The sequence below is a fragment of the Oryctolagus cuniculus genome, chromosome 2 (genome assembly GCF_051225735.1).
Source record: "Oryctolagus cuniculus isolate XC-2025 breed Fujian yellow rabbit chromosome 2, ASM5122573v1, whole genome shotgun sequence".
NCBI classification, from domain to species: Eukaryota; Metazoa; Chordata; class Mammalia; order Lagomorpha; family Leporidae; genus Oryctolagus; species Oryctolagus cuniculus.
In genome coordinates, this window is record NC_142868.1 from 16,071,885 (window position 1) to 16,095,774 (window position 23,890).

The 23,890-nt window shown below is 40.8% G+C and overlaps 1 protein-coding gene across 7 annotated transcripts in view; it reads right to left on the reverse strand.

The window, feature by feature from the left end:
- The window catches only part of KCNIP4 (potassium voltage-gated channel interacting protein 4), a 1,209,654-nt gene that overhangs the window by 14,727 nt on the left and 1,171,037 nt on the right, over positions 1–23,890 (reverse strand). For all 7 annotated transcript variants that reach the window (XM_051842102.3, XM_051842088.3, XM_089326981.1 and 4 more), the window contains 2 exons: positions 11,447–11,516; positions 3,308–3,378 (listed from right to left, as the gene is read on the reverse strand). In XM_051842102.3, the coding sequence (XP_051698062.1) occupies positions 3,308–3,378; positions 11,447–11,516 (141 nt within the window). The remainder of the gene's footprint in view (positions 1–3,307; positions 3,379–11,446; positions 11,517–23,890) is intronic.

Here is a 23,890-nt window from a genome sequence, read left to right on the forward strand (position 1 = left end):
GCATATACTCTGTATTACATATAATATTATCTGCAGTATTGCAGTCATACAGCATGCAGTGCTTGGCATGCACAAATGCATCTGGTTTAGTTTGGCTTGTGGGATATGGGATTGGGATGTCTGTATTGCTCACAGGCAGAGTAGCACAGTTGCTAAGAAGTACAGTCTGGGCCAGTCTGTCTGAGTTTGAATCCTGGTTCTGCCACTCTCCAGCTGCGACCCTGGCAGATTGTTTAACTTCCCTTTGAGTCCGTCCCTTGTTTTCTAAATGGGAGATAATAACAGTACCTAGGAAGACTTAAGTAGTATATATAGTTCACTCAGGACAAAGCCTTTTAAGAGAGCTTAACAAGAGTCCGCACAATTGGGTAAGCATTATGTTATTTTTAAGAACTTACGACAGTGACTGATGCAAAATAAGAGGTTATTATAATTAGAGGCAGACATACATAGTGTCCCATAGAGTTGTCATCTAGTCTGCTTGAATGCAAAGATCCAAGATTACTGTGTAAGGAGATTACCATTGTCTATTAATTGGCTTTGTTAGAAAAATCCAAATAATAACTGCTGTGATTAATATCTAATAAATACTGAGCACAAATTTGGTGGCAGGAGCATAGCCTAGCCCTGTTTTACTGTTATTATTATCTTTTCATTGCATTATCCTGGGAAGTAGCTTTAGTGATTGACATTTTGAGGCCCCAGGGGTTTAAATATTCACCTGGGGTCTAAGAGCTGCTTAGTGGCAAGATGAGGATTAGAACCATTAATTATCTAAATCCAGAACCCCTCCTGCCTTATCCATACTGCCCTTCAGATTTCAGCAACTTAAGTGGCAAACTCCCATTTCCGTGTGTGGTACAAGCAGAATGATCTTTTACCCCCAGCTATGCAACTGCTACTCCAAATGAGTATGGTCATCCCCTGTTTCTGTATTCTGGAGACTTACCAGGAAGCTAGTCAGCTGAGAAAAATAACTTAAGTAGCCTACTTTCAAATTTGATTTTTATTCCACTTAGTAATTTGTTTTCCTTTAGCAGGAAAGGCATTTTACCAAGATGTACGTCATGTATAAACATTACAACTTGTTTCCCAAATTATAATTAACATTCAGCACAATTACCGGTATTTTACATAAATACTAAAAGAGCAGTGTTCTGCATGGTCCCACATTATTAACATCAGACAATTTACTTGTAAAATTGGATATAAGGTACTGTAGGAAATTGATGGTGTATTTCTGATACATTAGTAGTTTCCAGTAATGAAATCACTAGTGGGTTTTGCCTTACTAATCCTCTGCAAATTAGCTGTAAAAGTCTTTATTACATGAACTGAAACTTTTGCCTTCTTTATTATAGCTAAATTAAGGTCGTGCTGGAATTCATCTTGATCGTGTGCAGCAAACACTAATGCAATGCTGTCCTGGGGTGATCTAAGCTGCCATCAGTGGAATAAAGGTTACAGGAGACTGTTACCAGGAAGGACACTGTCACGCTCTCTTCTCTCCCCCCACTCATTGCTGCTTCAACCTCCAGGCTAGACTTGGCTGCCACATACAGTCCTGGTCCCTACCATCTACTCAGCCACTGTCAGCTTCTATTCTCCTATTTCTTGATTATGTCAAATGACATCTGGGGTTCCTCGCCTGTTTGCATGAGGACACAGTGTACGTGAAGAGGACCTTGTGTGTCTGGCAATGCTGCCCCGACACCCCCACTGGATGACGGCTCTGCAGGTTGCACTTTCCTCACTCCACACAGCCCTGTATCCGGAGAGCTTCTCACACCCAAATTTAACTGTTCAGCCCCTAAACACGACACAGTTTGCTGAAATGTAGTGCTACCGATGTCATGTTATTATCCTTAGAATCCACTTCCATCCTCCTCTGCCGTGCCTGTGTCACAGTTGAGGTTTCATTGGCTCCCGTTTGCACTCTTGGAATAAATTACTGCTAATTGCACTCCATGTTTCCAAGAGCTGCAGCTCTGATACACTAATGCCGCTGCTGGAAATCCCTCAGGGAGTGCTCATCTCCTCCCAGAGAGTCCAGCCTCCTCATCCCCGGACCCGGCGTCCGCGGAGACGTGTCAGGATTCCTCCTCTGCCTCCTTGCCCTCTGCCCCGCATGATGCTTGAATTTTGCTTTCCATGTTTTAGATGCTTCATTCAAGTTTTCTCCTTGCCCAGGCTTCCGTTATCTATTCCTCTTCTGCCTCCCTTCCCACTGCTTCCTGATCAGCTCCTGCTTGTGCATCAGACTTGGTTAATCTGGGCAGACATCCTGCTGCAGCCCCTTCCTCTCCGAGTACCCTCTCCAGGCTGTCTCCATTCCATGACTTGTTATCCCTTACGATGGCCTGCAACGAACTGTCTCCTCCTGTGCAAGCAGCAACTTTCCTCACTCCCCAAAAACGTGTTTCCCAGTTCCCTCATACCCATACACACACACATGCAACACGCACTTTTATGTCTAAGTGTGTGTATATGCACCCGCCATCATTTTCACATTGTATTATTCAAGAGAGACACTGGAATTACAAGGTAAAATAAGAGATAATTCCACTCCTCAGAAACCATGTGGAGACATTCAGAATACAGTAACTAGGTGAGTTACCCATCCTGCCTATAGTTTTTCTAAAAATAAAAGGAACCAGTCTTTATAGCTAATCAGAATAGCTGCTTGGCTTATCCTTCTAACATTTAGGTGTAAATATATTAGTATGTAACTTGCTGGGTACTATATGAATGTCCTGAATGACGTAACTAACTATATGATGCTATGTGAATATCCAGGGCTTCGTTCATTTTGGTAAATATTTATACACAGTATCTCATAAATAAAGTTGCATGCTTTCTACACAGACCACTCCAACTTTGTGATTAGAGATTTCATTGTGAAATTGTCAGGCTGTGTAAATAGCACTATTCCATATTAATGCCTTACTGGGCCTTTCAGAGCAGATGCTTTGACTTTCATCATCTTCCTGTTCCCAAGGCCTACTACAGGAAGGCCCAAGTAGCCGCCGGTAAATGTTGGCTCAAACATTTGACTCCTGAGATTGTTTGCATTCAGTTGAGGATAGAGCTTTTCCTTGTATGCACAGATACAAAGTATTGGAAGACAAACTAAATATGGCTTGTAATTTGTTTTTTGGCAGTTCAGTGAGGAGTAGGGAGTGTTCTTGGGCTTTTATCCCCTTGATCAAAGTTTATAAATCATCCAACTCACATTTTCCCATGAACAGCCTATATCATCACTTAACAGTGCCTAAGTTAAACATTATAAAAGTTGGGTAGTACTTACCTCAAAACTCACAGCTCCATTGTGGTCTGTATCAAATGCATTGAACAGAAAATGTGCATATGTTGTAGAGTCTGCAACATGAGATGTAAATATCATTAATTTGTGTTTAAATGACATAGATAAGCTTGCCTATTAGGGCCAATTCTCATTTAATTTAGGAAAATTACTTACGTGTGCTTTATTTAATCAAGGAGCGAGTGAGAATGAGAGCGTGAGCAAGAGAGCACTAGCTTACTGGTTCAAGCCTCAGATGTCCAGAAGCCAGGAACTTACCCCAAGTCTCCCATGGAGTCAGAGGGACCCAACTACTTAAGCCATAACCTACTGCCTCCCAGAATGTGCATTAGCAGAAAGCTGAACAATAAACAAAATGGGGACTGGTACCAGGCACTCCAATGTGAGAAGTGGGTTTCCCAACTAGCATCTTAATTGTTGCACCAAACATCCACCTCTCTGCCTCCTATAGCTTGTGTTTTCTTCTCAATTGCCCACCCTCTCCTAGTAGAGGACTGGAAATTGAGGTTCTTAGGAATGTTGTTGGTGGGAGATACACTGGATGATGATACCGATACCAACACTGGAATGAGTAATTGCTCCACAGGTGGGTATGGGGATTGAGACATTCTAGAAACTGCTTAGTGCTTGGCAGAGACCATCTCTAGAAGTAATAAATATAAATGTACAAATAATGAGATAAAGATGAGTTGATAGTATTAAAGTTTATGTCATTAGTACTTTCATGATTGTACAAATCATGACATGGATACTGGAACTCAGGGAGGTTGAGAAATGCACCCCGAGTCATACAGCCATTAGGATATAGATCTCAGACATGAACTCTGCTCATTCTGAGATCCAGGCTGGCCCAAAGCCAGAAAAGCTGGCTGATGGGCTTGGGACATTGGTAACATGGGACATTTTTCTGGCCTGTTGAAAGGGAGCTGTTTGGTCCTAAAGATCCTCAGCTGCATGCATTTGCCTGCAGGGGAAACCTCCATTCTCTCTGACTCTGGGTGAGATGGGAGACACTGGGTATTGCTGGACAGGTACTGCTGGCTCCCCCAGCACCTCTGTTGGATGCTGTCCAATGACACTGAAGTCCTCTGAAATCTACCATTTCCTCTGAATGTGCTTCTAAGAGACTTTTCTTTTACTGTTTCTCTTTGTCTAATCTCTGGACATTATGCCATTTAATTTTAAAAGATGGTTTTTTCTTATTTTCTTAGTCTCCAGCTTCAATTTTTAAGTGTTTCTGTGCTGGGCCCTTGATTAAATTTACATGATTATTTTAAATGTTCCATCTCATGAGTGTTAGCCTTTTATCTTAACCTTTCTTATCTTTTCATAAAAGATACAGTAACCTTTTAGCTCATTGGCCCTAACCTTTTATCTTCTGTTTAAAATCTCATCTGTTTCTATTTTATGACTTTTAACCTTTATTTTTATTGGGATTTAATGTAACTTCTGTTCAGTTTTTACTTTATGAGTTGCTATTGAAAGGCTATCAAGAAGCTAGTCTTATATGGCAGGAATTGGAGAATTGTTCTCCCCGAATAAGAGAGGTCAGAAGTCATCTCTCACAGCTCCCAGGGCCCATGGCCTACTTATGGATTGATTTGCATGAAGGCCTCATGCCAGTGGTTACTGGTATTGAAGGCTATACATTTCATCAGATTGTTCACTTAGCTTCTCAAAATGATGGCAGCTTTTTCTCTTACCTCTCATCTTTAAATACAACATATAAAATCACTTAGCATTATTTTCAGTGAACTAATCAGGCACTATTGTTGGCTCTGGATATTATGTAAAATCATTATTTCTAGAGTAAGTATGCATCTAGAATTGATGGCTTGTAGGGAGAAATCCTCTTGGATATATAACCAGGGTTTTAATTGCTGTCAATTGAGTGCTAATGTTGGGAAGTGCCACTGTACAGTTGTTAAGAATCGGCAGCCTATCTTTATTTGCAAAGTTGTTTTGCTTTCAACGGTACTTTTCTAGAGTCTTATTTAGTGCCATATGGAGAGGTGACTGGATGGGCATTGTGTTAAGCCTATTTTCGCTAAGAAGAAAAGATATTTTGCATATTTAATAATAAATTTCATGAAGCAGGTCTATTGCTATGCTGTTCACACAATCAGTGTAAATACCTTAGCAAGCAGAGCTCACCATGGATAATGGCTGAGAACAGTGCCTGCAATTGTTTAAAACACTTATAAAACCCGATAACACGGGCATATGATAGTCATTATTCCTCTCACATGGGGTTTTGCTAGCTTTAAAGCTTCATGTGTGAGGAGATTACACTCTCTGGGGTTATACCACTGTGGTACAGAGGACTTCTTGTTCTCAACATACCTTGGCAATTCTGTTACAACTGAAGCCAGTTTTCCACCCTAGCGCACTATGCAAAGTTTTTGTTAATAGTATCATGGTTTTCCAACCTAGTGCACCATGCAGAGGTTTTGTTAATAGCATCATGGTAGATACCAGACTGCCTGAATTTTAATCTTATTTCACCAAAGATTCGCCACAGGACCTTGAGCAGATAGTTTAATCTCTCTCTGATTCAGTTTCTTTGGCTATAAAATGATGGCAATATCAGCATGTGCTTCATAGGTCATAATGATGTTTACGTGAGATTCTTTGTGTAAAGTATTAGAGGTAGCCCTATGTACCTATTCAATAGTCAGTAAATATTGGATTTTTTTCATCTCTTCTTTCACAGACAAGCCACTCTTCATTCATTTTTTACAGATATAACATCTTTTCACCTAAAAAGCTTCTTGCTTTTGTGAAATCTCTGTTGTAATTAGATGCAGTTTCGCAAAGTCAGTAGATTTGTGCCATGAGAGGCAATGAGGCTTCTGATGGAGTTTGGATTTCTTTCGGCAGGAATTTGGAGACAGTGGATAAAGAAAGTGGATAAAGAAAGGAATAGTTCTATTGGTTTTAGGCAAAAGCAAGGGGAAATGTGCTAGAGTGTTGACTTGGCACAAAGTGGGTGTAGTGAAAAAGAAACTATTCTATAAAGTTCCTGTAATTCTGGTTTCACCTGGTTTTTTGGTTTTGCTTTTTTTGTATTAGGAATTCAATAAATATTTGTTAAAAAGAAGAATGACTGGCTTTCTGGATTCTATATTTCATTACACTTCAGAGGTTAAATATATATAACTATGATCACTCTTCTTGTATAACCTGATGGCATTTGATCACATTTTCTTACATCATCTGATGTAGCTCTCTGCTATGACCTGGGAGAGCAGAAGATGGCCCAGGTGTTTGGGCCCCTGCACCTGCGTGGGAGACCAGGAGAAGCTCCTGGCTTCAGATTAGCCCAACTTCAGCCATGTGGCCATCTGGGGAGTGAACCAGTGGATAGAAGACTCTCCCTTTCCCTGTCTCCCTGTCTCCCTCCCCCACCCCTGCCTTTCTAACTCTGCCTTTCAAATAAATACATAAATCTTAAAAAAAAAAAAACTGAGTTGAGGCACCTAAAGACACATGGTGGCCAGTGCTGCGGCTCACTAGGCTAATCCTCCGCCTGCAACGCCGGCACACCGGGTTCTAGTCCCAATCGGGGTGCCGGATTCTGTCCCGGTTGCCCCTCTTCCAGGCCAGCTCTCTGCTGTGGCCAGGGAGTGCAGTGGAGGATGGCCCAGGTGCTTGGGCCCTGCACCCGCATGGGAGACCAGGAGAAGCACCTGGCTCCTGGCTTCGGATCAGTGTGGTGCGCCGGCCGCAGTGCCCTAGCCATGACGGCCATTGGAGGGTGAACCAACGGCAAAAGAAGACCTTTCTCTCTGTCTCTCTCACTGTCCACTCTGCTTGTCAAAAAAAAAAAAAAAAAAAAGACACATGGTAAAGACATAGAAGGATGAAATTCACAGAACAGAACATGTTAGTAAAACCTAAGGAAATCTGAATAAAGTATATTTAAAAAAAAAAAAAAACAACCCTGACCCTCTAAAGCTCCTACTGTATATGAGGTTGGGAAAGTATTACTGTGACCACACATGCAACAGCATCAACCAGCCATTTAATCTTGGCTCGCTGTGTGGTCAGCTTCCTGCATCCCTGCACACAAGGGGCTTCTTTTCATCCAGCTGTGCTGCTATCCAGGCACCAAACAAGTGCTTTGTAAACTGCCTCACTGAGCAATGGAGAGAGCTAAGAGCCTGATGCACTACACGTTGCATCGAGGGTTCTGTAGATAAGACAAAGCATTTTCCTGGAGGAAATGGTATCACTTCCCAGCCTTTTGGCCAATATCAAGTGTAGAAAACTGTGTGAGACACTGTGATTTACAGATCCATCTTTGTTCCTGTTCATAAAGAGAGAGACTTGTTGCTTTCAGACCATCAGCATGAATAAATGATGAGCCTGGAAGCGTGAGGATGGCCATCACATGAATCTGCCTGCCATGAGAGATTACATTCTTCCTTGGGACATTTTCGCTTTTCTAGCATCACTGTAAGATACAATTTGTATGATATTAATTTTTAAAATTGCATGTCAAAATTCTTTAAGATATTTCACTTTTTTCAATGATGCCTGGTACTTTTAGATTTATGCATTCAATTAACATGAATAACCAAAGAATTTTTAAGAGGGCAAAAGTGATTTTTCTCAAATCCCTCTGAATTTTGTAAAAAGAATCCTTTGCAAAGTAGATGTTCTCTGCTTAAGTGGGTATTTTGTAACAAAGAAATTTTTATTTTCAAATACAGATAAACATTACTGAGGGAGCTGTGTCCAGTTTGTACATGTAATATTTTATTTAAAATATTCAAAAATAATGTAAATATTTTCATGTGTTGGTACTTTGATAAGCCTAGCAATCCATTGGCAGACATTCAGATATAAACATTGTTTTTCTTTAAAAAATTTTATGGGTTTAACATACTTCAGAAACAAGTGGTAATACATGATATTCAAATTAATTGTTCAGAAATGCAGACATTGGACTAGTCACACTCCTGTCATCAGGTGCTATAACCAGTACCACTCTGCTATGAACAGATGTCTGTGCACTGAAGGAATGAGATGGAGCAGGATAGTCATCGCCCATGGTGTATCTGAATCCGTGTAGTTACAGGACTCCCTGTGTTTTCTCAAAATTCTATTTTATTCTCTTAACTATCTTGAATAAAAATTTGTTTTGACAAACCATGTGTGAAATTCCTAAATACTTAAAACCAACAGGTTTGAAAACCAAAAGAACTAAATATTTGGTATCTCTCTTAAGACAAATGGAGGAAAATAAAAATAAAACTTATTTTCTGGTTTGAAGCAACTAATACTTGAATGCCACATACTTTTCAAAATGCCTTTTAACACTATTATTCCACTGTGCAGTCATAGCCACTGTGGGAGGGGCGGGTGTCACACATTCATTCATTTATGGATGTAGGATCTATCAAATGATGTTACCTGTCGTCTGTTCCTCAACCTCTGGATACAATAGTAAACAGAAAAGCAAGAATTTTGCCCTTAGAATAGAGAATAAAATAACAATACAAGTAAAAAATCTATTATTAAATGGTCTTGAGTGCTGAAGGGAAACAAAGCAGGAGAAAAAGTAGGCAATGTTGGAGGGATTGCAGTTTAAGATACGATGGCACTGGAGGGATGGCAGAGGTGGTAAGAGATTATGAAGGATACTGGGAGAAGACAATTCCAATCAAAGAAAACAGCAAAGTCAGTTGTCCAATGGCAGAAACATGATTGATATGTTGGTGGAATGGCAAAGAGGCCAGTGTGGCTGGAATGGAGTCAATTGAGGAGGAGAATGGTGAAGACAAAAAGCAGAGAGAGCACAAGAAATCAATGGCCATGACGATCAGACCACAGTATGATGAAGGTTGTGGCTTGTGCTCTGGTGAGATGGAAGATTCAGAGTAGAGCAGTCACGTGACTCAGCTTCCATTTTAATGGGATCAGTCTGCCCCATTTTGAGAACAGACTGTGACTGGGAGAAGGGATGTGAGGTTCCGATCAGTTCAGAGTCGACTGGGTTTCTTTGGCAGGAGATGGTCATGGCTCTTTAGGTGGAAAGCAGTTGATACAGGTGATGACAAGGTTAGCGGCAAAGTCAACTGTTACTGGACTATGAATCTCTGTTGGGCTGTTCATTCTCAGTCTCCTTCCCAAATATGTCTCTTGCCTCAGTCCCCACGAGCATCTCACCTGTGACTTGTCCAAACCCAGGATCATTATCCCATAACCAGACAGATCCTGGGAGTCACCACAAATCCTTTGTTTCCTCTCTATAGTTGCTCCCTCTCTCTGCTCCACAGAAAGTCAAGTAATCACTTAACTGCCATTTTTATAATCTAAAGGTATCTGTAATCTGTCCCCCCTCCCCTGTTCCTATTCTGTATGACCTGGTTAAACACCTTACTGTTTATATTCTCCCTGAAATAGTCTCCAAATTACGCAGTATTTCCTGCCTGACGTTAATCTTCCACAGAATTCTCAGCTGAATGTATACCACACACAAATCTGACGACCACAGCTCCGAGTAGAACCCATTAGGGGATCCGCATTACCCCAAGGATAAGGTCCCCATTTCTTAACTTGCCGTCTATTACGCTCTAGGACATTTCATTCTGTATCATGCGCTCTCTACCCCAGCTACACACAAAATCCTGGCAGCTTCTTACACAAAGTCCATCTTGGGTAACATGCCCTGCACATTTGCATCTGCTCCATTTGCTTAGAATGTCTAGTACTGCCTTTTAAAGATACGATAGAGAAGTAAAAAGCTATTTTCCTTGGAAATGGACCAACATCTCTGCCTCCTGGGTTCCATACCTATAAAGTAAGAAAGGGGCCAATATGGTACAGTCCGATAAGCTGTCACCTAGAACACCAGCATCCTATGTGGGAGCCTATTTGCATCCTGGCTGCTGCACTTCCAAACATGCTCCCTGCCAGTGTGCCTGGGAAGGCTGCAGAAGATGGTTCAACTGTTTGGGCCCCTGTCACCCATGTGGCAGACCCTGATGAAGCTCCTGGCTTCCCTGGCTGTTGAGATCATCTCAGGAGTGAACTGGAAGATGGAAGATTGGTGTGTGTGTGTCCTTCTCTCTCTGTAACGCTGGCTTTCACGTACATAAATCTTTTAAACAAAATAAGGAAGGTCACAGAGTTATTAGATGATGAGGGGTGAGGCCTCTCAGGGCCAGGCACACGTTAGCTGCCTCTGTAGGGCATCTGCATTAGGTCAGATTCAACTAACCTGGAAAGTGCTTCTTTCTATTTCTTCCTTGTTCTTCAGCTGTTCTAATTATGCCTACCCTGGGTCTCATAATACAATTTTTTTATCTCCATTGTCACACTTGTACTTTATATTGACCTTGTCAATCTGCTATACTACACACAGCATACATTTGGGTGGAGATCCCATCATTTTTATTACAGTATAAGCATCTCACACAAAGCTGGGCACACAATAGGCTGTGACACACTGGAGCTGAGCATCTGCTGAGTTCCCAGAAAAATTTATGAGGTTCACAAACAATTCTGTCCCTTGACTCATCTGTAATATATGTATGTCATCATTATGCTATCCTTGTGTTGATGTTAATTGTCTCAGATGATGGAGTCAGACAATTACTGAAAGGGACAGGAACAGCAGAAGTGAGGCTAAAGAAAAATCTAGGTTATAACCCAGATCTGCCACTTAGTCAACATGTGGCCCTGAGCAAGCCATTTAACTTCTCTAAGCCCCAGATTTCATACCTGTAAATTGAGGATAATTATATTTGTCCCATTTTTGAGAGTTGGGAGGGTCAAATGTGACCTCTACTGCATGTTAAAAAGCTTCGTGCCATTTTGAGGCCCCATAAGAGTTCGAAAGTGGTAGGTACTTGAGAGTCATAGTACTGGGCACAATTTCTGTTGCATAGCAAATTTTGTAGATTACCAAAGACTAATCTCTTGAATATCTGATAATTTCAAGTACCTCACTTTTATGATACATTGAAAATTACATGCACTTGCATGCTGAATGTTAATTCTTTTACATAAAGATTAAAATTGCAGAGACATGCCATGAAAGATTAAACCAAACTCAAGATTGCAAGCGTAATTCTAATTCAGAGAGTATGTTAACAAGTCCACATTTGTACTTACCTCCCTGTGGAAAGAACTGTGAGTAAATCTCTTTGAAGGTTTCTTCATTAACAACACCACTGGGGCATTCCTAGAGAAAGTGGCAGGGAAGCAGTATGAGCAAAGCATTCATAAAACTGATTTTTTTGTGCACTGTGAAACAGAACTGCCTACGGTGCAAAGCTGCGCCAAGAAAGTTAATCATCAATCCACTATTACAAAGAGAATAAAATTGCTCTATAACTTTTCTTCATTCCATTTCTCATAGAAGTTTTTTAAATTGTAGATGTAATTATCTCTATTGCATATCAGAGATCTAACATATTAAAAAATACTGCTTGTTTTAAGAACACATGTGTTTACTATCAATGAATTAAGAAGAAATGGCATTGGAGATGGAGTTGTGGCCTAGTGAGTTAAATTGCTGCCTGCAGGCCAGCATCCCATATGGGTGCTGGTTCAAGTCCAGGCTGCTCCACTTCCCACCCAGTGTCCCTGCTAGTGTGCCAAGGAAAGCAACAGAGGACAGCCCAAGTGCTCAGGCTCCTGCACCCACATGGGAGACCTGGATGAATCTTCTGGCTTCAGCTTAGCCCAGCCCAAGCCATTTGCAGAGTGAACCAGGGAAGATCTTTCTCTTTCAAATAAATAAAAATAATTCTTACACATAAGTTTACATATAGCAGGAGTATCACAAGATGTATATAGTATGGAATTTGGTAGATCTTGGTTTTCTGGACTCTTGAAATTTTCTAGACCCACATAACCTTCAGGTCAGTGAGGAAATGACATTCTCCCTTTGGGTCGAAGGTATGTCAAAAAGTTTCAAGAGGGAACAGTTGCTCAGGAGTACATAATTATATGATTTTTTAACAAGTGACTTTGGTTGAGGTAGGACCCCAAGATTTTTCTATTCCCAAGACCTACAAAGAAATAAGCCTGGACTTAATCAGTTCCCATCTTTGTCCATTCAAGCAGCTGCTGTAGATGGATGGATACAGAGCTTGGGAACTGCATGGGCACTAGACTACTGACCTGGAGGGACTAAGCTAAGGCTAGCCTCATGAAAGTGAATTTGCCATTTTCTCTAAGGGAATTGAAATCGAAAATGTCAGGAAGATTGGCTTTGGTGCAGAAAATGAAATGGAAACAAATGGATCTTTGAGGCGAGAGAAAAGCTTTCTCCACTCACCACTTATAAGAAGGGTAGAGTCAGAATTGAGAGATGCAGAGGTTTCTGGAGTGTAGAGACTGATAATGACACAGTCATGCTGCATGTGGGATGGTAACTACATTGCAGGAGGTGAAATAAGAAGCAATGCCCAGCTCTTGTGAGAAATTTCTTATGAATAGTCAGTCCCATGTAACTGAACTCCTGTCCCTTCACTTGTCACTGCACCCCCACACTACCCAGAATTCCCCCAGGACTGAGTTCACTGGGGGAGGGTCAACAGCATGACTCCCCAAGAGGGCTGATTTTAGTCAAGAATTTTCTGTGTACTGTAAATTTGATACTGTTCCTGGGATCTTCACCAATCATCTGTGCAGATCTTAAACTTCTCTTAGCTCTGCAATCATCATTCTCTCACTAGTATATTGTTTTAACAATTTGGCCTTTATTCCAATAAGCCTGTCACTCAACTGTAATGTGTTTTATTGGCAGAGTTTCTCTTTTCTCATTTGTTGGTTGGAAACGTAGGACCTGTGACACCCAAGCCATTTAAAATCAATTCAAGGGGGAGTTTTGGCTGACAGAGCTTGTCAACATGGTTTTATTCCATTTTGTCCTTGTAATAAACCCACTACTCAGGCAGTCAATGTATCTCAATTCACAGAGGTAGAACTTGTGGTGCCAAATGTCTAAGCACCCCACTACTCAGAAAGCCAGTGGAGAGGCTGCAAAGTGGGTCTGAGACATTCCAGGTCAGTGCAATGCTTCCTAAAGGAGACCTCCTTAGAAAAATGATGACCTCAGGCAGCTAAGAGGAGTGGAGCAAAGAAAAGACACCCTCGTATTGCCCCCTCAAAAGAAAAGTGGGCATGCAAACTGTAATGATTCATTTTATATGGTGATTTGTTATGGTAGAGGCCCAAGTATTTGTTGATACACTATTCTGAATGTTTGCATGAGGGTATTTTTGATGAGATTTATATTTAAATCGGTAGATGTTGAGGAAAGTAGATTTCCCTCTACAGTTATGGTGGACCTCATACAATCAGTGGAAAATCTGACTAGGGCAAAGATTGAGCTCCCTTATCAGGAGGGAATTTACCAGCAGACTGTCTTTGTAATTCTTCATTTTGAAATTTTATTTAAGGTATATACATTTCATGTATTTCCTATATAGAGATTCAGGAACATAGTGATACTTGCCGCCCATGCTCCCACCCTTCTTCCTCCTCTGAACTCTCCTATTCCCACTCTTAATTTTTACAAAGCCTATCGACTCATCCTTCGCTCATCAGCAAGAATGCCTTTGGGTTTGAAGTGCAGCTCTTCATAATCTCCAGCCTGCTGGCATCCCTGCTCAGAGGCTGGACTGGACAAGCCTTCCCAACATGAATTCTTTAATACATTCCCCTCTCTTTCTGGAGAATCCCAGCTAATACATAAGTGAATTAACAACGAACAAATACAACTCCACGAAGGAAAGAAGATGGCATGTATGTAGCCCATTAGTCCAAAGTTCATATTAAATAACTCAATCTACTTGGGAAGGCAGGCAGATTTTAAGAGCAAATGAACACTTTGTAGTTGGACCCACTCCTACATGGAAATTGTGATTAGCTATTTAACTCTGAGCCATCTGCATGGGATAGATAGGAGAGAGCAAATACCTGGTGTAACCCTCTGCCATCAGGTGGTAAATTTGAACAAGGTTGGAGCTGAAAAACTGCCTCCTAGTTATAGACATGCTGACAAGAGATGACAGTGGGAAGTAATGAGACATCTGCACTCAACACACTCAGCACAGTTGTCAGCTGCTTCTGGTCTCAAGATACATTTGATAGATATGTCTCATACTGTGAAATGATATCCAGAAATGGACCACGTCACATGTGTGTGTTTTGTGTTTAATCTATGTGTGTGTCAGGCAAACCCCTTTCTCTCCCAGCTGAATTTTCCTACTCAACAGGAGGTAACTACCACTGGATAAAATTGCCTTCATCCATCTCACATTCATTATATTAATTTACTTCTCTAACAAATATATATTTTATGCCTATTATACTATGAAACCTTCTAGGAACAGGAAGTGCAACAATAAACAGGTCAATGCCCTGACCCTCCTGGAAGCTACTCCCAAATGGAAGAATACAGATAAGCTTCATTATTCAGGCTGCTAATACAAAACACTAATGGAGTGGCTTATACACAACAGAGATCAGATTCCTACTGTTCTGCAGGCTGTGACCACGAAGCCAGTAAACCCAGTTCTGGTAAGAGCTCACTGATTCATAAATTGCACCCTCTAGCTGTGCTGTCCTGTGGTGGGGGCAGAGGGCCGAGGATCTTTCTTACAGGGCTCTAATTCCAATCGTGAGGACTCTGCCCTCCTGACCTGATCTCCTCCTACAGTCCCCACCTTGAGGGTCTGGATTTCAATATATGAATTCTGGGAGGACACAACTGTTCAGACCATAGCAGAGACCAAAAACAAAAGACACTTAAAAAAAAACAGAGAAGGATGATCTTTTATTTCTCTATTGAAACTAATGCATTTTTCTACCTCCAGGAGGGAAACATTAAAAAGACTTGATGAAATGTCTAGTAATTTACAAGATGATTCAAATGGTCTGTGAATTTATTCCTCATCAAATCTTTTGTGGAGTGGTCTCTCCATCTACCCAACCAGAATGAAACTTAGCAGCAAAGGTTAACTATTGCTGCTCTCATGTTCCTAAAGAGACTGTATTGGAATTATTGCTCAAGTAACAGTCTTGGGTGAATGGACAGATTGATGGATGATTCTTCTCCTTGGAGTCAAGACAGAAAAGAGTAATACAGGCTTGGTCATCTTTAACAATCCCTGTAACTAAGCCATTTCTCAGGAGAAAAGGAGCACTGAGCAGTGTGCAAGACAGGGCCCGGTCTTAGAGTAAAACACACCATTTCCATTCCCATTCTGCAAGCATGGAATCACCATGTCCATCACAGAGAACAAAAGTAGTCTGTGCGCCCAGGCAGAACAGCTCGGTGGTAAATACTTAGAAATGTCTGTCCTAGTGCTGTATCTGGAAGATGCTCGCAGTGTCTGTGCCCTGAGATAGTTCTCCCACTTATGATTTCCCAGGCTCATCATCAACGTATTTAGCAATGAACTTTCTCCCAAGTATGGATTTGTTCACGAGGCTGTCACACGTGGATGGATCCATGAGCAGTTAAGTCTCCGGGTTTTGGGGGAGTGAGGAAAGCATCATTTGTGTGTCTTTGAGAAGTTGCAATATCTTCCTCTCTGCTCTTACAGCTTCTATATTATGTTTTCCAATGACTTCTAGTTATGACAAATGGTTATTCCATCAAATTGTGCTTGTTACAGAAAAACTACAATACATAAAATCACCTATAACATCATATCTCTAAGATGAGTTTGGACATTTATCAAAGAATATATTAATGTACTATAACAAGAAAATTGGGAAAGTACAAAATATAGTATTTTATTATTTTTATTATCCTTTAATCTTATAAAACACCCTGAACATTTTTCATGTCAAGATTTTTTGTTTTTTGACAGGCAGAGTGGACAGTGAGAGAGACAGAGAGAAAGGTCTTCCTTTTTCCTTTGGTTCACCCCTCAATGGCTGCTGCGGCCGGCGTACCGCGCTGATCCGAAGCCAGGAGCCAGGTGCTTCTCCTGGTCTCCCATGGGGTGCAGGGCCCAAATACTTGGGCAATCCTCCACTGCACTCCCAGGCCACAGCAGAGAGCTGGCCTGGAAGAGGAACAACCGGGACAGAATCTGGTGCCCCGACCAGGACTGAAACCCCATGTGCCAGCGCCGCAGGCGGAAGATTAGCCTAGTGAGCCATGGCGCCGGCCCATGTCATGATTTTTGAATGGCTGCATAATAATGTTTACACTGAATTTACCATATTGTTGCATATTTAAGTGATTTTAATTTTTTCATGTGTTGTATAGAAATAACAGTGTAATTAATAGTTCAGCATATTCGTCTGTAACTGTACCTGTGGTTCTTTCTTTACAGCTAATCCCAGAAGGAGACTCATAGGACCAAGAGGTTTAAACCACTCAAACCTGTTCATATGCACAGTCAGGTTGCTTTCCAGGAAGGCTGTAGCAATTTGTGCTGCCACCACCATCACTTTACAAGACAATCTCATGCCTAGAATAGATACTGATAACAAGCATTTGGGGATTTCAGATGCAGAGAATCCCACAAATAGCAATAATTCCCCTCCCTCATAAATCCAATGTCGTTCTGAACACTATCAGAGGACATTGAGGCATTTGTACAGATCCCTTCTAGGGATAAAGTGATTTGCCTGTTTTCCATGCAGACAAGGATGCTATCATGGCAATCAGCTGGACCCCATTATCCTTGCCACAACAGTTTATTGAATATAAAATAATTGAATGTTTTATTTTAAAATGAATGTGAGCGTTTGTGTGTGTGTGTGTGTGTGTGTGTGTAATTGAAAGGGAGGGAGGGAGGAAATGAGGATGCGGTTTTCTTAGTACACAGCTGCCATCAATTTGTCACTTGGTGAAGGGACAGTTGCCTTCTGGACCTTCCAGCTGTGTTCCCTGATGGTCCTTTTCAGCTCTCTCAGGTGCTACCAGACACATGTGAAGGTCAAGGTCAGCTATTGATACACAATGAATGCTTTGCTACTACTAATATCCAGACACATGATGTCTCATGTGAATGGAGAGATGCCAACATTGCTTCCATTTTACAAATGACCAAACCATTTTAGAAACTGCCCAGTTTCCCACAATTACAAAATAGCAAAGCATAGTCTGTAGAACACAGCATCGGGAACCGTGAGTGCTCAGAGCAACTTTAGAGCTCATCCAGTCGAACAGCCTCATTTTAAATGAGATGGAGGTTGAGGCGGTTACAGAACTCTCCCAAAACTGCACAGTGGGCTAAGGAGCCTTAGCTTGTGTCTGGGTGTCCTGAGGTCCAAGTAGTATTTAGAGTAACCCTATATAATGTGTGTGTTCTTGGACTGGGGAGTTAAGGGCAAGAGCTTGCTTGAAACCCTGCTCTGTAACTTAACTGCTGCATGGTTTCAGGTAAATTGTTTCGTATCTCTATGTCTCATTGTTCTCTGGAAATTTAAGAAAATCATTGATTTTAGAGGGCTGTTATGCAAATAAAATAACATTTTTCTACCTTAGCACTCTACCTTGCACATTGTATTTAGTTACTAAATATAATGCATACAAAAAGAACGATCTACAATTAGGCAAGTAGGATTCTATCACACAATGATTCCCTGTAGCATCAAAGCAGATATTCCATGATTTAGTTATTCATCACAGGGTTTGTACCCAAGATAGTGCAGGTCTGCTACAATGCAATGAACTTTTAAAGCAGTTGTGGTTGATGCCTCCTGGTTTACCACTAAAAATTTAACTCATTTCATCTAATATCATTGGAGTTTACCTTCAAAGCCATGAGAATACTGTAATTGTAAATGACAGCTGAGAAGAATAAAGGCCACCATCCTGGAAATAAATGCAGGAGAAACCTAGGAACTTTGCCTTCATTCATCTAAATGGAAATCTGCCCCGGGAATGTTTTCATTCACATGGGATGCCAGCATTGCAGATGGTGGCTTTGCTCATTATGCCACAGTGCCAGCCCCAAGCTGAATCCGTTTCTGTTTACCAGTCTTTTCTATGTTTACATTCACAAGTATAGCAAAGGACCCAAACCATTCATACTGGTACACGTAGTGTACAATTACCAGCACAACTAACAAATATATTATTTGGACCCTAGTTTAAGGAGATTTGAAAGGAAAATATCCCTTCAAGGTTGGAGACTCAGGTGTGTGATGGGAAAACTGAACAATCTTCTAGATGCTATGAATAGGTTTTTGTGATGCGTCCAGCTTTTTTTAATTTGCATTTTAACGAGCTCTGTGAATACTTTTCATATTCAAGGATTACAATTTTTGCAGCAAAGTAAACCTAACTTTTAATTACATTTTTCCACAAACTGCGATGCCCTCACGTACATGGTTATTCTAGGATAGATTTTCTGCAGTGTTGCAACAATCTATGCTTTCTTAGCCTGACTTTCTTCATCTCCCTGCATTGGCCCTGGATGAATTCCTAGTGCTGCTCCTCTCTGGGCCTCCTCTGTGAGTTGGTCTACTTTCTTCATTGTGTAAGCTGGTTTTTACTGATTGGTTTTCTGTTACTTACATTCAAAAGCAGCCTGACATAAGCTATAACCCTGTTGTTGTGTTCTTATCTCTTTCTACAGAATGGGAAACTGAAAATGAGTTCGCTTGATAGTTTGCTGAAAAATTTGGTGAAAGTTCAGCTGGACAAATAAGTATAACCCACAGATTATAGTGGTAGGTACGGTGCAACCATGCTGTTGATTTGATTACCTTAGGTCCAGATTTTTTTTTGGAAGATCTGCTCTAATGCATATCCAGGGACATGTTGAGGGAGTATAGGAGTTGTACAATGAATAAAACTAATGTCAATGGCCACTCATGGTCTCGTGGGCACCAAACCACGGTAGCATAGGACACAACATGTCCTTATTAGGTCTTTATAACAAGTAGAAGAGGTATTGAACAAGTAGAGGTGATATTCTGTCACAGAGTGTTTAAGAAATGAGCTCAGAGAGGTTTAAGGACTTGCTCATGGTTAGACAGAGTTTAAGCAGTGAGACTGTAATTTAAACCTGAGGCTGGGCAAAGCTCTTACATCTTACTAAGCTTCTTCCTTGGCAAACAAGTCTAACTATGGAAAAGGAAAATAAACTAAGGGGGCACTTTTATGCCAGTATCTTTCCTTCCATCTTTCCTTCCTTCCTTCCTTCCTTCCTTCCTTCCTTCCTTCCTTCCTTCCTTCCTTCCTTCCTTCCTTTTTTTTCGACAGGCAGAGTGGACAGTGAGAGAGAGAGAGACAGAGAGAAAGATCTTCCTTTGCCGTTGGTTCACCCTCCAATGGCCGCCGCAGCCAGTGCACCACGCTGATCCGAAGGCAGGAGCCAGGTGCTTCTCCTGGTCTCCCATGGGGTGCAGGGCCCAAGCACTTGGGCCATCCTCCACTACACTCCCTGGCCACAGCAGAGAGCTGGCCTGGAAGAGGGGCAACCGGGACAGAATCCGGCGCCCCGACCGGGACTAGAACCTGGTGTGCTGGCGCTGCAGGCAGAGGATTAGCCTATTGAGCTGCTGTGCTGGCCTATGCCAGTATCTTTCAACAGTATTCACTCACTAAAACAAAAATCATTGGCCATTTACTCAACACATTTTCTCATAGCAGCAACTTTGTTGGTCTCTGCAGCCATAAAAGTGAACCAGCAACCAAGGTCCCAACTTTTCAGCAGTTACAGACTATGAGATAGGCATTATTCAAACAGTCACACAAATACATCTCATACTGGAACCTAGCCGGGCATGACAGCATGAAGAATCCAACTATTTTTTATTTATGCAAGTGTTCCAGAGGAACAGGTAGAGAACAGCACCTCAAGTTCTTGGTCATCTTGTCTCATGAGGAAAGAAGCTTTGTTATAAACCCTGTTACCTCTCCTTTCTTATTACTGATTCTGAGAAAGGAATTGTTTGTTCTTTCTGCAATTCTCTCCCAGGGAGAGTTACATCTCCCAGGAGTGAACCCGAGTCTGAAGCTGAGTTGTAAGTCAAGTCAAACAAATGTTTATTCTGCTTCATTTAGTTCTGTTCACTGCACATTCTTGAGAAGGTTCTACCTTCCTGGGGGTTTTTCAGGAATTCTCTGAAGGGGACAATTAGCATGGGTCATAAAGCAGCGAGGGAGGCAAGTTCTGTTGAGAACAGTGATGGCCCAGGCTCTCAGGTGGGGCAGTGGGACGCACTCCTCCTCTCCACAGCAGCTGGAGTGACTCAGTGTGCGACTCTGGCCTGGGTATGCTCCATAAGCCACCACAGCACACTTCAAAGCGCCCTTGGATGTCAGGCTGACACGTGAGCAAACTGCCCGCATTCTCAGTGTTTTATTATAATACGCAGGCACAAGGGGGCAGCATCGTCTTCTGTGACAGCCACACACTCGGTTTCTGGTTCTTTGGAGGTTATTCTTTTCCTAAAGTTGGTCCTTTTCCAGGTAAATTTCTTTGAAGAGAGCTATTTCCTTTTTATGAAAGATGACAGTAAACCTCATTCCCACAGTAGATATCTAGAAAAAATATTTCAGGGAAAGATGCCTCGAGACATCTGGATGATTCTGGATACTACATTTGGGGAAACGCAGCTTAAATTTATAATCAGGTTTTTTTTGGGGGGGAATTAGGTCATTTTTTAATTCTAACCATAAAAAATGTGTAGGTATATGAAAGTAAACTAGAAAGATAACCCAACAGAAACTCCAAAGTTTGAAAGTGATAGCCTGGTAAAATTTTTCTTCTATTCTGGTGGACTCTGGATTCAGGTGGCTGGGGTCTGTTTCACTGTTTTATATATGAGCATTTTCAGCTTTTACAATGAGTATATTTATCTTGAGGTTATTATGAGTCTGAAATAAAGATACAGTATTTAGTGCAAAACTCAGCTGTGTAAACTCTCTGCTACACAATAAATACAAGAAGGCTGTTTCTAGTGTTGGCCATCAGTATGAACCTCTTAGCTTTTGTCAGTGTTTCATGTCATGTAGGATGTAAAGTTCAATGCCATTTGCTTATTTAATCTGAGAGTTTTCAGGATCCCAAACCAGTATTCCGTTTCTTAGTCATTGCTCAAGGTGGAACTTTTGGAATTTGACAGCTCTCAACTTAAAATCCACTCATATCACTTACTAGCTGTAGGATTTCTAATATGTGACTTAACTCCTTCCAGCCTGGGTTCTGCATTGTTCATTATTCATCACATAGTTTTGAAAACACATTATACATCATGGGGTGACAGATATGTGTCAAGAGCTTGGGATAGAAAAATCAATAAGACGAATGAGGCCCTGGATATGAAGTTCAATGTCTATTGGAGAAGACACACACAAAACCAAGAACTGCACAGGTAGTTGAAAGTGCCACACAGCAAGTGCAGAAGACCTCAGCTAGTCCAGGAGGGGCTTTGAGGAAGCACCATTTAAGCAGAGGCCTGAAGGATGAGTGGAAGGTAGCAAGGGACAGAGTAAGGGAGAACCCCAAAGGAGCAGCAGGGAACAGCATGTATAAACATCAAGGATGCTATCAAGGGCTAAAGTGATGGAAATGTGTCTGGAATATAATAGTCAGAGACAAGACTAGTTAATCTGTGGTCAACCAGCTATGTTACAGATCAAGGTCTTTAACATTCAAAAGACCGGTATAAATAGACAGTGGACCTTTTATTTATATTGAATTAGAAATTATAAACAATCAAGAAATGATTTACCATATATGAAAGGATATGCTAAGGTTATATGTAATGTTACAGTATATTACAGAAGGACTTAAGCAACTTCAGATTTTGGTATTCTTAGGAGGTCCTGGAACAACAATTTTCAGAGACAACTACACCAGTTTTAGAGAACTCTAGTGAGAATTAAGTGATACTTTACATAAAGTACCAAGCAAATATTCCAATCACATTCTAAATAATAAATATCCATCCTCTTTACCCTGCCTGCACTAAGTTCTTAACTCTGGTACAGTGCTTATCCAGTACATAATTATTTGGCACGTACTCCGTGCCAGGCTTCCTGCTGTAAACTGAACAGAAGGAAAAAGCAGACATGCCTTGCCCTTGTGGAGTCTTTCCTCTGATCAGCTAGTGCATTCTTTGTGCATGTAGTTTATTTCAGCTAAACAAGTGGTTCGATCTATCCAGGAATTAGAGTTTCTTGCTTTCATTTCTCCAAATTGAAAAAAAAAAAATGGCACTACACACAGAATGAACTCACATTGCCATGAGTTGCAAAGTAAATAATTGAGGATGATTAATTTGCATGTAGGAGGTGCTTCTGCACCTTTCTTTGCTTTCACTAACAATTATTAATGATGATGATGATTTTTACAATGCACACTTGGACAGTTGATGAGGACAGGTCTCTATCTGAATCCTAATATTGAAAAGGCTAATAAAGCTTCCACAATATCATTATGGAAGCTAAGCATCCCTCTGCAGGACTGGAAGACTAGAAAACTATCAACGTGGTTACCCTGAAAATTGAAGTAGTCTTTTTTTAACATATTAATTATTACGTATATATTTAATATATAAAAATCCTAACTTATCAAAAATGTCCAGAAATTCTAGGCAGATAAAAGAACACTCAAAACATAAAAACTCTATCGTGTTCACTTTTCATTTACATTTGCACATTTTTCAATTTTAGATCTCATGGATACTCAAGACATTCATTCACAAATATGGTGAAGTTATTTCAATCAGCAAGAGATCCTCTTTACAACTCATGTTATGTGAGTTTGTTATAGCAATTCTTGCTCTCTCCAGTGAGGCATAAAGCTACAGGCTTTATGTTCTTCCCACATAATGAAGGAAAAACAATGCATATTTCCTCTGTATCTCACAGCTATTTTCATTTTATGGTTCATGAGTTGTTAACCTTAGTGATTCCCAGAAAAAGTGTCTGGATTTAAATCATGGTAGCTTTATCTTTTGCTTGTCATGTTTGTTGGGAGAAGTCAAGTCTGGGATGGTTTGGTTCCTATATAATTTCTCAAGACATTACTAACATTTTTTGCTTTTCTATAGTGAAAAATACCTAGTACTATGAGGAACAATTTCACTGAAAATGAATAATGTTTTTCAGAGAACTGCAATGACTGTATTTTATCTTTTGCTTCTAATTACACTCTATTTCCCATAGCTAATTTTGTCCTTCTTTAAGGACTATTTCCTTAACTCTACCATTAGAAAATGATTTGTAGCATGTTACCATGAATATGCTGTATTTGTTCCTTTATCAATGTTATGGCAGAGTGTCTGATGCAATCCATTTTATGACATGTTTATATCAACTGAACAAACCAAGCTCATCAGTTCTGTATCAATAATGAATGAAATGTTGTACATTATAAATTAATAAATAGAAGCAGAGTTATTACATTCATGACTATTTGTGTGTTGTGCCCATTACATGGTCACTATGAATGAATGAATCATTATTTAAGATAAAAATGAAAGCAAATCAAACCTTGTTTGAATGAATGTGATATGCAATAAAATGAATGTTGGTGGGACCTCCAGATTAACACATTGAAGGATAAACTTTGGCCAGTGCCACGGCTCACTTGGCTAATCCTCTGCCTGTGGTGCCGGCAC